Source organism: Pan paniscus, chromosome 15, assembly GCF_029289425.2.
Source record: "Pan paniscus chromosome 15, NHGRI_mPanPan1-v2.0_pri, whole genome shotgun sequence".
In the NCBI taxonomy this organism is placed as follows: domain Eukaryota; kingdom Metazoa; phylum Chordata; class Mammalia; order Primates; family Hominidae; genus Pan; species Pan paniscus.
In genome coordinates, this window is record NC_073264.2 from 74,591,441 (window position 1) to 74,605,603 (window position 14,163).

The window sequence follows — 14,163 nt, forward strand, 5'->3', positions numbered from 1 at the left end:
TGGTTGGGAACCACATGCAAGAGACCCATGAGATAGTCTTCTTCTCGTTTTACAAATGATGAAAGCAAAAGTCAGAAGGATAAAGTAATTTGCACAAAGTCACACATTTATTATTAGCAGTAGGTAATTTGAACTTGCGTCTACCATTTTCCCACAATACCACGTTGCTTTGCAGAGGCTTTTGGAAGTCTGATGTGCTCCACTTAGCTTCTGTCTGGGGGAGTCTCAAACTCAGAAGCGTTAGGAAATTGCATGGTGCTGTGAGCTGAAGCCCTCCAAACAACAGTTTGGTGTTGATGGGATAGTGTGGTCTAATGAAGGCACTAACTGCCTGATCCTCTCTCTGGATTCTTTTTTTTTAAGACAAGGTCTTGCTTTGTTGCCTAGGCTGGAATGCCATGGCATGATCACAGCTCACTACAGCCTTGAACTCCTGGGCTCAGCTGGGACCAGAGGCGCATGCCACCATGCCCAGCTATCTTTGTATTTTTTGTAGAGATGGGGTTTTGCCATGTTGCTCAGGCTGGTATTTTTATGTTTTGTAGAGACGGGGGTCTCCCTATGTTGCAATGAACATTCATGTCAATTTCAATTTTTTCAAAATTATTTCAAAAGAAACTCATTGTAATTGTTTGTGTTAAAAAATGATAACTTGCCCAGGTGCAGTGGCTCATGCCTGTAATCTCAGCACTTTGGGAGGCCAAGGCGAGTGGATCACTTGAGGTCAGGAGTTTGAGACCAGCCTGACCAACATGGCAAAACCCCGTCTACACTAAAAATACAAAAATTAGCTGGGCATGGTGGTGGGTACCTGTAATCCCAGCTACTCAGGAGGCTAAGGCAGGAGAATGGCTTGAACCTGGGAGGTGGAGGTTGCAGTGAGCCAAGACTGTGCCACTGTACTCCAGCCTGGGCGACACAAGACTCTGTCTCAAAAACAAACAAACAAAAACCTTAAGCATACACATTAAAAATCTACCAAAACTTTTTAAAATTGAGTTTTGGCACTTCATTTTTAAAAATATAACTGGGGTCTCAAAAAGGAGTAACCAGGCCGGGCGCGATGGCTCACGCCTATAATCCCAGCACCTCGGGAGGCCGAGGCCGGCAGATCATGAGGTCAGGAGATTGACACCATCCTGGCTAACACGTTGAAACCCCGTCTCTACTACAAAAATACAAAAAATTAGCCGGGCTTGGTGGCGGGCCCCTGTAGTCCCAGCTACTCGGGAGGCTGAGGCAGGAGAATGGCGTGAACCCGGGAGGCGGAGTTTGCAGTGAGCCGAGATCCTGCCACTGCACTCCAGCCTGGGCAACAAAGACTCCGTCTCAAAAAAAAAAAAAAAAAAAAAAAAGAGTAACCAGCTTGCTCTTGACCTCTGAAAGGCTCTGTTGCTGCCTCCAACAGGAAAAGCCCATTTTATCCAATTAGACAACAAATCCCCAAAGTCAGAAAAACCACGTGATATTTGCTGGCATATCCATGATGACTACTAATTATGTATTTGGTAAATGTTTGCTGACAATATAGCCCATCAAGAAATGATGGGAGGCCGGGCGAGGTGGCTCACGCCTGTAATCCCAGCACTTTGGGAGGCCGAGGCGGGCGGATCACGAGGTCAGGAGATCGAGACCATCCTGGCTAACACAGTGAAACCCCGTCTCTGCTAAAAATACAAAAAAATTAGCTGAGCGCGGTGGCAGGCGCCTGTAGTCCCAGCTATTCGGGAGGCTCAGGCAGGAGAATGGCGTGAACCCGGGAGGCGGAGCTTGCAGTGAGCCGACATCGCGCCACTGCACTCCAGCCTGGGCGACAGAGCCAGACTCCGGCTCAAAAAAAAAAAAAAAAAATGATGGGAAGGCTGGGTGCGGGTGGCTCATGCCTGTAATCCCAGCACTTTGGGAGGCTGAGGCAGGTGGATCACTTGAGGCCAGGAGTTTGAGACCAGCTTGGCTAACATGGTGAAACCCTGTCTTTACTAAAAAAATATTAATATTAGCCGGGTGTGGTGGCTCACACAGGTAATCCCAGCTACTCAGGAGGCTGAGGCGTGAGAATCACTTGAAAACCAGAGGTGGAGGTTGTAGTGAGCCAAGGTCATAACACTGCACTCCAGTCCGGATGAAAGAGCGAGAAACTCTGTCCCTTAAAAAAAAAAAAGAAAACAAAGAAATGATGGGACAGGGTGAGGGTAGGGGAGAGGAAATTCTAACACAGGTGCTTTCCTTCTGACCCACAACCCCCACTTTGCTGTTGGTCTGGCTGACGTGGTTCACAAGGGGGATGGTAACTTAGATGGAACGTGTAAACCAATGGAAACATGAACCTTGATTGAAAAATGAAAAATTTCTCTAGATCCTGACTAAGGGAAGGTCAGCATGTTTCTCCCACATGCTGGTCCAAACAGAAGCTTTCTTTTACGGCAGGATAGGGATCAGTCCCTTGTCTAATCAAGCAGTGGAGTTAATGAGTATGGCAGAAGCAAGGGAGAGGAAAGATCACAAAAGGAGCAATGAAAAGGAAACACCTGACACATTTATCTTTGTGAGAAGTGAGAATCACCTGTAAATGCCTCAGCCAGGAAGGACAGGTAGGGCCCTTTATAAAAGGATTTGTGGAACTTCTGGAGTATTTTGTCATTATAACATTTTGTTAATAGATTAACAAGGCTGGGCGCAGTGGCTCACACCTATAATCCTAGCACTTTGGGAGGCCAAGGCAGGCGGATTCACTTGAGGTCAGGAGTTCGAAACCAGCTTGGCCATCATGGTGAAACCCCGTCTCTACTAAAATTACAAAAAATTAGCTGGGCATATGGTATGCGCCTGTAATCCCAGCTACTCAGGAGGCTGGGGCGGAGAATCGCTTGAACCTGAGAGGCGGAGGTTGCAGTGAGCCGAGATCATGCCACCCCGACTCCAGCCTGGACAACAGAGCGAGACTCCATCTCAAAAAAAAAAAAAAAAGATTAACAAAAACATGGCTGGGCACAGTGGCTCAAGCCTGTAATCCCAGCACTTTAGGAGGGCAGATCATTTGAGCCCAGGAGTTTGGGACTGGCCTAGGCAGCATAGCGAGACCCCATCTCTACAAAAAATATAAAAATTAGCCAGGCATTGTGGTTCATGCCTGTGGTCCCAGCTACTGAGGAGGCTGAGGTGGGAGAGTCACTTGAGCCCAGAAGGTTGAGGCTGCAGTGAGCCAAGATCTTACCACCACACTTCAGCATGGGCAACAGAGTGAGACCCCGTCTCAAAAACAACAACAACAACAAACACAAAACACAAAAAAACAAAACCGTGATAGTAAGGAGAGCAGATGCCTGCTTTTCTGTTGTGAAGAAACTTGGGAACCACTGTGGAAACAGGAGAGGGGAAAGGAGCTGTCATGGACCCTTGCTGAGCTCCTTCCTTCCCCCAGCCTTTTCTCCCATCCCTCCCCTTACCTGGAAGGTCCTCTCTCCTCCTCTCTGCCTAAATCTTGTGCCATCTCAGATCCAACACAAATTCCCATGTCTCCATGACGACTCCTGCCCCCCTTCCCTGAACTCCTACAGCACATCTGCTGTATACCACACAATTCTCACTAAATTAAGCATATTGTCTTTGAAAGGTTCTTGTGTGTCTGTCTTCTAAAACCCCTTGTAAACTCCTCGAGGACAAGGGCCATTTCTTCTGCTGCTGCTCCGTCTCCCACAGTGCTGATGGCCTAATAGACCCTCTGTATGGTCTTGCTGGCTGACTGACTGAAGGGTTCAGTTAGGCTCTCTTGCTCCTGCCAGCAAAGCAAAGAGTGCACAATAAAGTCCTTTCACTATGAAATGACAAATTCAAAGATAGAGGGGCTGAGAAAGTGCTCATACAGAATTATTCATTGTCTTGAATGTCTCATAGTAGCCAGATCCCAGAATCCTCAGGTTAGATGCGGAAGTAACTTTGATCCATGTGATAGTGCTTTTTAGATTAGTATTTCACTTAAAGGGAAAGTGTAAAGTAATACACATTCCATGGGTTACATGAGTCAAGGAAAGGGAAGAGTTTCTGTTACGAAGTTAGCTCATATCCCCAAAGACCCCCCACCACCGTGTTTCATAGCAGTTAGGAATTTATAGAAGAAAATATTGCGTGCGCTCTCTCACTCTCTCTCTCTCTCTACATATATATATATATATATATATATATATTTTTTTTTTTTTTTTTTAGACGGTGGAGCCTTACTCTGTCGCTCAGGCTGGAGTGCAGTGGCGAGATCTTGGCTCACTGCAACATCCGCCTCCCAGGTTCAAATGATTCTCCTGCCTCAGTCTCCGGAGTAGCTGGGATTACAGGTGCCTGCCACCACGCCCCGCTAATTTTTGTATTTTTAGTAGAGACGGGGTTTCACTATGTTGGCCAGGCTGGTCTCGAAATCCTGACCTCAGGTGATCTGCCTGCCTCGGCCTCCCAAAGTGCTGGGATTACAGGCATGAGCCTCCGTGCCCAGCCTTGCTTTTTATATTTTTGACAATAACAGAGCCACGGGAAGAAAGGATGTGATTAGGGGAAGAAAAAAGGGGAGAGGTTCATGTTGTCTTTATTTTCATTAATGAATGTCTCAAACATTTTAGGGTATAAATAGCAATCAGTATTTAGGAAAGGAAGCTGGATTCACACTACTTGGAAATCTGGGTCTTTCCTCATCCATGGCAATTTTTGGGTATCATGTGCTCTTACAGAATCTCATCTTATGATATAGATTCAGCTTACAGCTATTCTATGATGCTTGAGTATTTCAAATATTAAGTACATTGAGGCTCATGAGAATTGCTAATCTGCCATGTGAAACTGCGGAGTTGTTTCCCAAGGGTAGAGATGCATTCACATCCACCCACACAGTACAAAGGGGGAAATGATTACGCTGGCCTGGATTTTTTGTAATAGTCCCGTGACATGGCTTCCACATTGCTCTGTGGGCTGTGGTTAAAGAACCTAATCTAGAACAAGACTAGACTTGTAGATTTAAAAAGTCACCTAAGCTGTTTCTTTCCTAGACAAATGGGATTCTAGTTTGGGTTTTATTTTATTTTATTATTTTTTGAGACAGTCTCATTCTGTCATCCAGGCTGGAATGCTGTGGCGCAATCTCAGCTCACTGCAAACTCTGCCCCCGGGGTTCAAGCTATTCTCCTGCCTCAGCCCACCTAGTAGCTGGGATTACAGGTGTGTGCCACCACACTCAGCTAATTTTTTTGTATTTTTAGTAGAGACGAGGTTTCACCATGTTAGCCAGGATGGTTTCAAACTCCTGGCCTCATGTGATTCACCCACCTTGGCCTCTCAAAGTGCTGGGATTACAGGCATAAGCCACAGTGCCCAGCCCTAATTTGAGTTTCAGAGGGCAATTTGTACCGTTTGGAAAAGATGCTGGATCCTTCAATATTACTGCTTTAGAAAGATTTGGAACTCTGTCCCATATTTAGTACATGACCTTTCTGGGGCGTGGAAAAATATGCTCTGTCATCTAATGTGATGTCAATTTTCTTTAACCTTCCGTGTAAATAGTGCGCATTAAGACATGAGGTCTACTGTTAAATAATTTCTCTTTATAAACATAGTGACAACAAGATTGTACAGTATCAATTAAAAAGACCCAATGTGACCAGGTCCACTGCTTCCTGCATCTTGAAGTAAGACAAGTGTTCAGCTTAGAGATGAGCACCTTTCTTTCCAGAGGGAGAAGACATGATGGGAGAAAAAAATGTTCTCTCTGAGAATTTACCCAGATAAAGAGCTGGGTAGTCGGATCTAAATGGTCCCACAGCATTCCTTTTCTCGCGGGAGGTGCGTAGATCTTTGACAAGTGATGAACGAACTTTGCTTCGTGTGGTTAGGCCTGGGACTGAACTTTGTAACCAGGGATTTGGTGCGCGGGGCTTCACAGGCTGCAGAGAAACATGAAAACATGAGTGCATATGCCAAACGTGTCTCGTGTGAGCGACAGAGCCCAAGTGAAGGCTTCTTTGGCTATAGTGTGTCTCCTTTTTTTTTTTTTTTTTTTTTTTTTGAGACGGAGTCCCACTCGCCCAGGCTGGAGTTCAGTGGCTCAATCTCGGTTTACTGCAATCTCCGACTCCCGGGTTCAAGTGATTCTCTTGCCTCAGCCTCTGAAGCAGCTGGGATTACAGGCGCCCGCCACCACGCCCAGCTAATTTTTTTTTTTTTTTTTTTTTTTTGAGATGGAGTGTCACACTCTCTCCCAGGCTGGAGGGCAGTGGCGCGATCTCGGCTCACTGCAAGCTCCGCCTCCCGGGTTCACGCCATTCTCCTGCCTCAGCCTCCCGAGTAGCTGGGACTACAGGCGCCCACCACCACGCCCAGCTAATTTTTTGTATTTTTAGTAGAGACGAGGTTTCACCGTGTTAGCCAGGATGGTCTCGATCTCCTGACCTTGTGACCAGCCCGCCTCGGCCTCCCAAAGTGCTGGGATTACGGTGTCAGACACTGCGCCCGGACTTTTTTCTTTCTTTCTTTCTTTTTTTTTTTTTTGAGACAGAGTTTCCCTCTTGTTGCCTAGGCTGGGGTGCAATGGTGCGATCTCGGCTCACCGCAACCTCCGCCCCCAGAGTTCAAGGGATTCTCCTGCCTCAGCCTCCCAAGTAGCTGGGATTACAGGCATGTGCCACCACACCCTACTAATTTTGTATTTTTACTAGAGACAGCGTTTCTCCATGTTGGCCAGGCTGGTCTCGAACTCAGGTGATCCGCCAGCCTCGGCCTCCCAAAGTGCTGGGATTACAGGCATGAGCCTCCACTCCCGGCCACGCCCAGCTAATTTTTTTGTATTTTTAGTAGAGACAGGGTTTCACCATGTTGGCCAGGCTGGTCTTGAACTCCTGACCTCATGATCTGCCTGCCTCAGCCTCCCAAAGTGCTGAGGTTACAGGCGTGAGCCACCATGCCCAGAGATTATTCTTTAATTAATCTCAAAAGCCGAACACCAGGGAAGTCTCTCTCAGCCTACTCTGGCTTGAAAAGCTGCCCATTAAAAAATAAAAATAAAAGCCTAACACCAGAGTTCGATATATGTTCACTCACACATTTGTAGAAGGAACACAAATATCTCTTATAATATTCTTTACTTCACTAATAAGTTATAATTTCAGCTATACATTATATGGCATTATTACTAGTTAAGTAATAAAACCAATGTATTATTTATCTTGTTTTTCATTTCTTAAAAAAATGAATAATTGGCTGGGCACGGTGGCTCACACCTGTGATCCCAGCACTTTGGGAGGCCGAGGCAGGCAGCTCACTTGAGGTTGGGAGTTCAAGACCAGCCTGGCCAACATGGTGAAACCCCATCTCTACTAAAAATACAAAAATTAGCCAGGCATGGTGCAGATGCCTGTAATCCCAGCTACTCGGGAGGCTGAGGCAGAAGAATCGCTTGAACCAGGAGGCAGAGGTTGCAGTGAGCCAAGATTGTGCCACTGTACTCTAGCCTGGGCGACAGAGCGAGACTTTGTCTCAAAATAAAAAAAGATTAATCAATTATAATGGACCATATTATTTTAATTTTAATTTTCAAGATATATTCTTATATTTGTTATATTTATTTTTAATATTTTATTACGTTTTTTGAATATATGTGAAATAAAAAATGAAGTCATGATACAAAGTAAGTCTGACCTGTACATGAATGTTTGTAGAAGCTTTATTATAATCACCCAAAACTAGAAGCAACCAAGATGTCTTTCAAGAAGTGAATGAACAAAGTGGTGCACCTGCACAATGGAAGAGTATTCAGAGGTAAAAAGAAACGATGCCTGGCACGGTGGCTCATACTTGTAATCTCAGCACTTTGGGAGGCCAAGGCAGGCAGATCACAAAGTCAGGAGTTCGAGACCAGCCTGACTAACATGGTGAAACCCTGTCTCTTGTAAAAATACAAAAATTACCTGGGCGTGGTGGCATGTGCCTGTAATTCCACTACTTAGGAGGCTGAGGCAGAAGAATCTATTGAACCCGGGGGTCAGAGGTTGCAGTGAGCCGAGAACACACCACTGCACTCCAGCCTGGGCAGCAGAGCAAGACTCCATCTCAAAAAAGAAAGAAAGAAAGAAAGAAAGAAAGGAAGAAAGAAAGAAAGAAAGAAAGAAAGAAAGAAAGAAAGAAAGAAAGAAAGAAAGAAAGAAAAGAGCTGTGAAGCCAGAAAAAGACATGCATTATTTTAATTATTTTAGTAGAGACAGAACTAGTAGAGTTAATTATTTTAGTAGAGACATGAAACTCTTCAAATGTGTATTGCTGCCAGGAGGTTGGCTGACGTCTGTAATCCCAGCAATTTGGGAGGCTGAGGCAGGCAGATCACTTGAGGTCAGGAGTTTGAGACCAGCTTGGCCAACATGGTGAAACCCCATCTTTACTAAAAATACAAAAATTAGCTGGGGGTGGTGGTGCACGCCTGTAATCTCAGCTACTTGGGAGGCTGAGGCACGAGAATCACTTGAACCCGGGAGTCAGATATTGCAGTGAGGTGAGATGGTGCCACTGCACTTCAACCTGGGCAACAAAGTGAGACTGTGTCTCAAAGAAAAAAAAAGATATGTATTGCTAGGTGAAAGAAGGCAGCCTGAAAAGGCTACATACTGTATAATTCCAATTATATGACATTGTGTAAAAGACAAAACTATAGAGATAGTAAAAAAAAAGGCCGGGCGTGGTGGCTCATGCCTGTAATCCCAAGCACTCTGGGAGGCTGAGGCGGGCGGATCACGAGGTCAGGAGATCGAGACCATCCTGGCTAACAAGGTGAAACCCCGTCTCTACTAAAAGTACAAAAAAAAAAAATTAGCTGGGCATGGTGGCGGGCACCTGTAGTCCCAGCTACTCGGGAGGCTGAGGCAGGAGAATGGCGTGAACCTGGGAGGCAGAGCTTGCAGTGAGCCGAGATCGTGCCACTGCACTCCAGCCTGGGTGACAGAGCGAGACTCCGTCTCAAAAAAAAAAAAAAAAAAAAAAAAAAAAAAAAAAAAAAAAACATCAGTAGTTGTCCAGCTACTCGGGAGGCTGAGGTGGGAGGATCACTTGAGCAGGGGCAGTTGAGGCTGCAGTGAGCCATGATCATGCCACTGCAATTCCAGCTTAGGCAACAGGAGGAGACCCTGTCTCAAAATAAAAAACAAAAACAAAACAAAAAAAGGAGAGGAAAAAAGAAAAATCAGTGGTTGACAGGTATTTGTGGGGAGGAAAGGAGGGTTGAATAAGTGAAGCACAGGCCGGGCACACTGGCTCACGCCTGTAATCCCAGCACTTTAGGAGGCCCAAGCAGGCAGATGACTTGAGGCCAAGAGTTTGAGACCAGCCTGGCCAACATGGTGAAACCCAGTCTATACTAAAAATACAAAAATTAGGCCGGGCACAGTGGATCACACCTGTAACCCCAGCACTTTGGAAGCCTGAGGCGGGCGGATCACCTGAGGTCAGAAGTTCAAGACCAGCCTGGCCAATGTGGTGAAACTCTTGTCTCTACTAAAAATACAAAAATTAACCGGGCATGGTGGTGGGCGATTGTAATCCTAGCTACTCGGGAGGCTGAGGCAGAAGAATTACTTGAACCCAGAAGGCGGAGGCTGCAATGGGCCAAGACTGCGCCACTGCACTCCAGTCTGGGCGACAGAGCCAGACTTCGAGACTCCATCTCAAACAAAAAAAGGGAAGCACAGGAGACTTTTTAAGGTGGTGAAACTAATCTGAATATTCTGTATAATATATGATGGATACGTGACATTATTCATTTGTTAAAACCTGTAGAACTTTACAGCAAGAAGAGTGAACCTTATTTTTTGAGACAGAGTTTCACTCTTGTCACCCAGGCTGGAGTGCAATGGTGCAATCTCGGCTCACCGTAACCTCCGCCTTCCAAATTCAAGCTTCTTTTAAATGCCTCAGCCACCCCAGTAGCTGAGATTACAGGCACGCACCACCATGCCCAGTTAGTTTTTGTATTTTTAGTAGAGACGGGGTTTCACCATGTTGGCCAGGCTGGTCTCGAACTCCTGGCCCTCAGGTGATCCACCCATCTCAGCCTCCCAAAGTGCTGGGATTGCAGGCATGAGGCACCCCACCCAGCCAGAGTAAACGTTAATGTATGCAAATTAAAACAAAAACATTTAGGAAGTAAGGGGATCTAGGAAGGAATACGGACTGCATGTAGCAAGAGAACCAAATGTATAGAACAACTTCAGTGAAGGGAGTAGGAAAAACTTCGGAAATGTGTGGAATCTATAAGACTAAATACAACAGGAATTGCACATAGCACTGTACTCTAGTTAATAAAATTGTTTCCCAGGGGAGTGTGGGTTAATATTTCTGATTTATGTATGGAAAATTGGAACATGAAGTATACTAATAATAATTGTAATGATTACCTTAAAGAAATATAGACAGTCTTCTAGTCATGGAGAATAAATTTTAAAACCTTCATTTTTTACATCAGGTGTTTTTTATTTGTTTGTTTGTTTTTTAGAGACCTGGTCTTACTATGTTGCCCCAGGTGCCAGAGTGCAGGAGCTAGTACCTATTCACAGGCACGATCATAGCTCACTATAAACTTGAACTCCTGGGCTCAAGTGATCCTCCTGTCTCTGGCCTCACATGTAGCTAAAACTACGTGTACCATCATGCCCCAACCCTCAATTTAAATACAGATTTTTGTTGCAGATGTGATGATGAAAAATAAATACTTTCAAGCACAATTGTATATTAGGATAAAATTCTGTGTGGAAGTTACTTCATAAAGGAAATGGGAGCTTTTTTTTTAAGATGTAATTTTAATTTTAAAGAAGAGCTTACATATTTTATTTTTAAAATGGATGATGGTAGTTATCAAACTGTTATGGCATTTAGATTCAAATGGATGCATTTAAATTCAGTTTTGAACTTAAAATATCAATATGTAAAGCTGGAATACTTACATGTTTGAAATTAAACTCTGCTTCTATTTAAAATGAAAACATTTTAGATGTCAATTTTTTTTTTTTTTTTGAGACGGAGTCTCATCTCTGTCACCCAGGCTGTAGTGCAGTGGCTCAATCTCAGGCTCACTGCAACCTCTGCCTCTCAGGTTCAAGCGATTATCCTGTCAGCCTCCTGAGTAGCTGGGATTACAGGCATGCACCACCCATACCTGGCTAATTTTTCTTTATTTTCAGTAGAGATGGGGTTTTACCATGTTGGCCAGGCTGGTCTCAAACTCCCGACCTCAGGTGATCCACTTACCTCTGCCTCCCAAGGTGCTGGGATTGCAGGCGTGAGCCATTATGCCTGGCCTCATTTTAGATGTCAATTTAAGAAGGTAAAGAGGTGACATCATTTTTCAAAATTATTTTATAGGTTATATGAGCAAGCAAAAGAGTTGGAAATTCAACATCCTAGATAGCATCTGTTATGACGTATAGCAAGACTCAGCCAATTTGTTCTGTAAAAGGCCAGATAGCAGATATTTCAGGCTTTTGGGGCCAGATGGCCTATTCAAACTGTGGTTTTTTGTTTGTTTGTTTGTCATTGAGAGGGAGTCTTGCCCTGTTGCCCAGGCTGGAGTGCAGTGGCGCGAACTTGGCTCACTACAACCTCTGTCTCCCGCGTTCAAGCAATTCTGGTGCCTCAGCCACCTGAGTAGCTGGGATTACAGGCACATGCCACCACACCCGGCTACTTTTTGTATTTTTTAGTAGAGACGGGGTTTCACTATGTTGGCCAGGCTGGTCTCGAACTCCTGGCCCCAAGTGATCCGCCCGCCTCAGCCTCCCAAAGTGCTGGGATTACAGGCATGAGCCACCACACCCAGCCTAAACTTTATATTAACATCCTAAAGTTAAACATGAAAATTCTTCTATAACAAATAATCCCATTACCCAGAGGGAACTTCTGTCTTCAGTTTGGTTTATATCTTTCCGGATATTCAACTATGCAGGCAGACACACACACACACACACACACACCCCCTATATGGTTTTAAATAAATTTTACATAATGTAGGCTCATGCCTGTAATCCCAGCACTTTGGAAGGCTGAGGCAGGTGAATCACCTGAGGTCAGCAGTTTGAGACCAGCTTAGCCAATATGGTGAAACCCTGTCACTACTAAAAATAGAAAAATTGGCTGGGCATGGTGGCAAGCGCCTGTAATCCCAACTACTTGGGAGGCTGAAGCAGGAGAATTGCTTGAACCTGGGAGGTGGAGGATGCAGTGAGCCGAGATTGCACCACTGCACTCCAGCCTGGGTGACAGAGGGAAACTCTGTCTCAAAAAAGAAAAAAGAATAAAGAAAAGAAAAGAAAATTATATATAATGTACATTGGCTGCATTTTTTAAGCAAAAAATGGGACAACATATTGTTCTGTAATTTGATTTTTTAATGCGTTATAGACATTTCCTTGTCATTCTTTTAAATAACTACTGATTGGTAGATATTTGAGTAATTTCCAGTTTTGAAATTAAAAGCAACAACCATCTATGTATAAATATCTTTGTACACATGGGTGAATTTTTTTTTTTTTTTTTTTGAGACAGAGTTTGGCTCTATTGCCCAGGCTGGAGTGCAGTGGCGCCATCTCAGCTCACTGCAACCTCTGCATCCCAGGCTCAAGCCATCCTCCCACCTTAGCCTCCCTAGTAGCTGGGACCACAGGTGTACATCACCATGCCTGGCTAATTTTTGTATTTAAAATTTTTCGGCTTGGCATGGCAGCTCATTCCTGTAATCCCAGCACTTTGGGAGGCCAAGGCAGTTGGATCACTTAGGGCAAGGAGTTCGAGACCAGCCTGGCCAACATGGCAAAACCCCATCTCAACTAAAAATACAAAAATTAGTTGGGCATCGTGGCACATGCCTGTAATCCAAGCTACTCAGGTGAGGCACAAGAATCGCTTGAACCTGGCAGGTGGAGGTTGCAGTGAGCCAAGGTCACGCCACTGCATTTCAGGCTAGGCGACAAAGCAAGACTCTGTCTCAAAAAAAAAAAAAAAAAAAAAAAAACTGCTGATTTTTCATAGCGACAGCGTCTCACCATGTTGCTCAGGCTGGTCTGGAACTCTTGAGCTCAAGCAATCCACCTGCCTCAGCCTACCAAAGTGTTGGGATTATAGGTGTTAGCCACTGCACCTGGCCAGTGAATATTTTTTAAGGATAGATTTCTAGATGTAGAATTACTACTGGGTCAAAGGTATCAAAATTTTGTATTGATGAATTGTCATCTAAAAGTTTTTACCAGGGTTTCTCAATCCTGGTACTATTGACATTTGGGCCCAGATAGTCCTTTGTTATGGGGTTTCATTGTACATTGTAGAATGTTTTACAGCATCCCTCGATGCTAGTAGCACCCCCACTGTTGGACAACCAAAAATATCTCTAGATATTGCTAAATGACCCCTGGGGGTGCAAAATAGCCCCAGGTTCAGAACCACTGCCTCAGACATTTGCTTTCTTTTACTTTCTTTTATTTCTGTTTCTCACCATCTCCCTTTCAACAACTCATGCTATCCTTCCTTCTTAAAGAAAAGACATTTAAAGGAACTTATGAGGCTGGGTGTGGTGGCTCACGCCCGTAATTCCAGCACTTTGGGAGACTGAGGCAGGTGGCTTGCCTGAGCCCAGGAGTTCAAGACCAGCTTGACCAACATGGCGAAACCCCGTCTCTAGTGAAAATACAAAAATTAACTGGGTGTGATGGCCTGCGCCTGTAATCCCAGCTACTTGGGAGGTGGAGACAGGAGAATTGCTTGAACCCAGGAGGCGGAGATTGCAGTGAGCCGAGATTGTGCCATTGCACTCCAGCCTGGGCAACAGAGTGAGACTCTGTCTTGAAAAAAAAAAGAAAGGAACTTATAATTTAGTATATATCACCCTTCTTTCCCAGTATATTTACACTTTAGATATAGATGAAGTGAAAGTGACAATGACTAATTCAAGAATAACTATCTAATGATGGGATGAATTTTGATGGGAGAGATAATTTGGGGTACTTTCCTGATAGGCTTTAAATCATACTATGTATACTTAAACATCTTGTTGGCTCTATTCATCTTCTTTTCTGTAGAAGTTTCTCTGAATAACAATGATTAGCATCTATATTCAGAATGTCAAGTTCCTGGCCGAGCTCGATGGCTCACGCCTGTAAT

At 44.5% G+C, this 14,163-nt stretch overlaps 1 protein-coding gene across 7 annotated transcripts in view; it reads right to left on the minus strand.

The window, feature by feature from the left end:
* Window positions 1-710: 710 nt before the first annotated feature.
* Window positions 711-14,163, minus strand: part of HEATR4 (HEAT repeat containing 4) — a 62,932-nt gene continuing 49,479 nt past the window's right edge. For all 7 annotated transcript variants that reach the window (XM_055097820.2, XM_055097816.2, XM_055097817.2 and 4 more), the window contains one exon: window positions 711-5,921. In XM_055097820.2, the coding sequence (XP_054953795.1) occupies window positions 5,685-5,921 (237 nt within the window). In that variant the 3' untranslated portion in view covers window positions 711-5,684. The remainder of the gene's footprint in view (window positions 5,922-14,163) is intronic.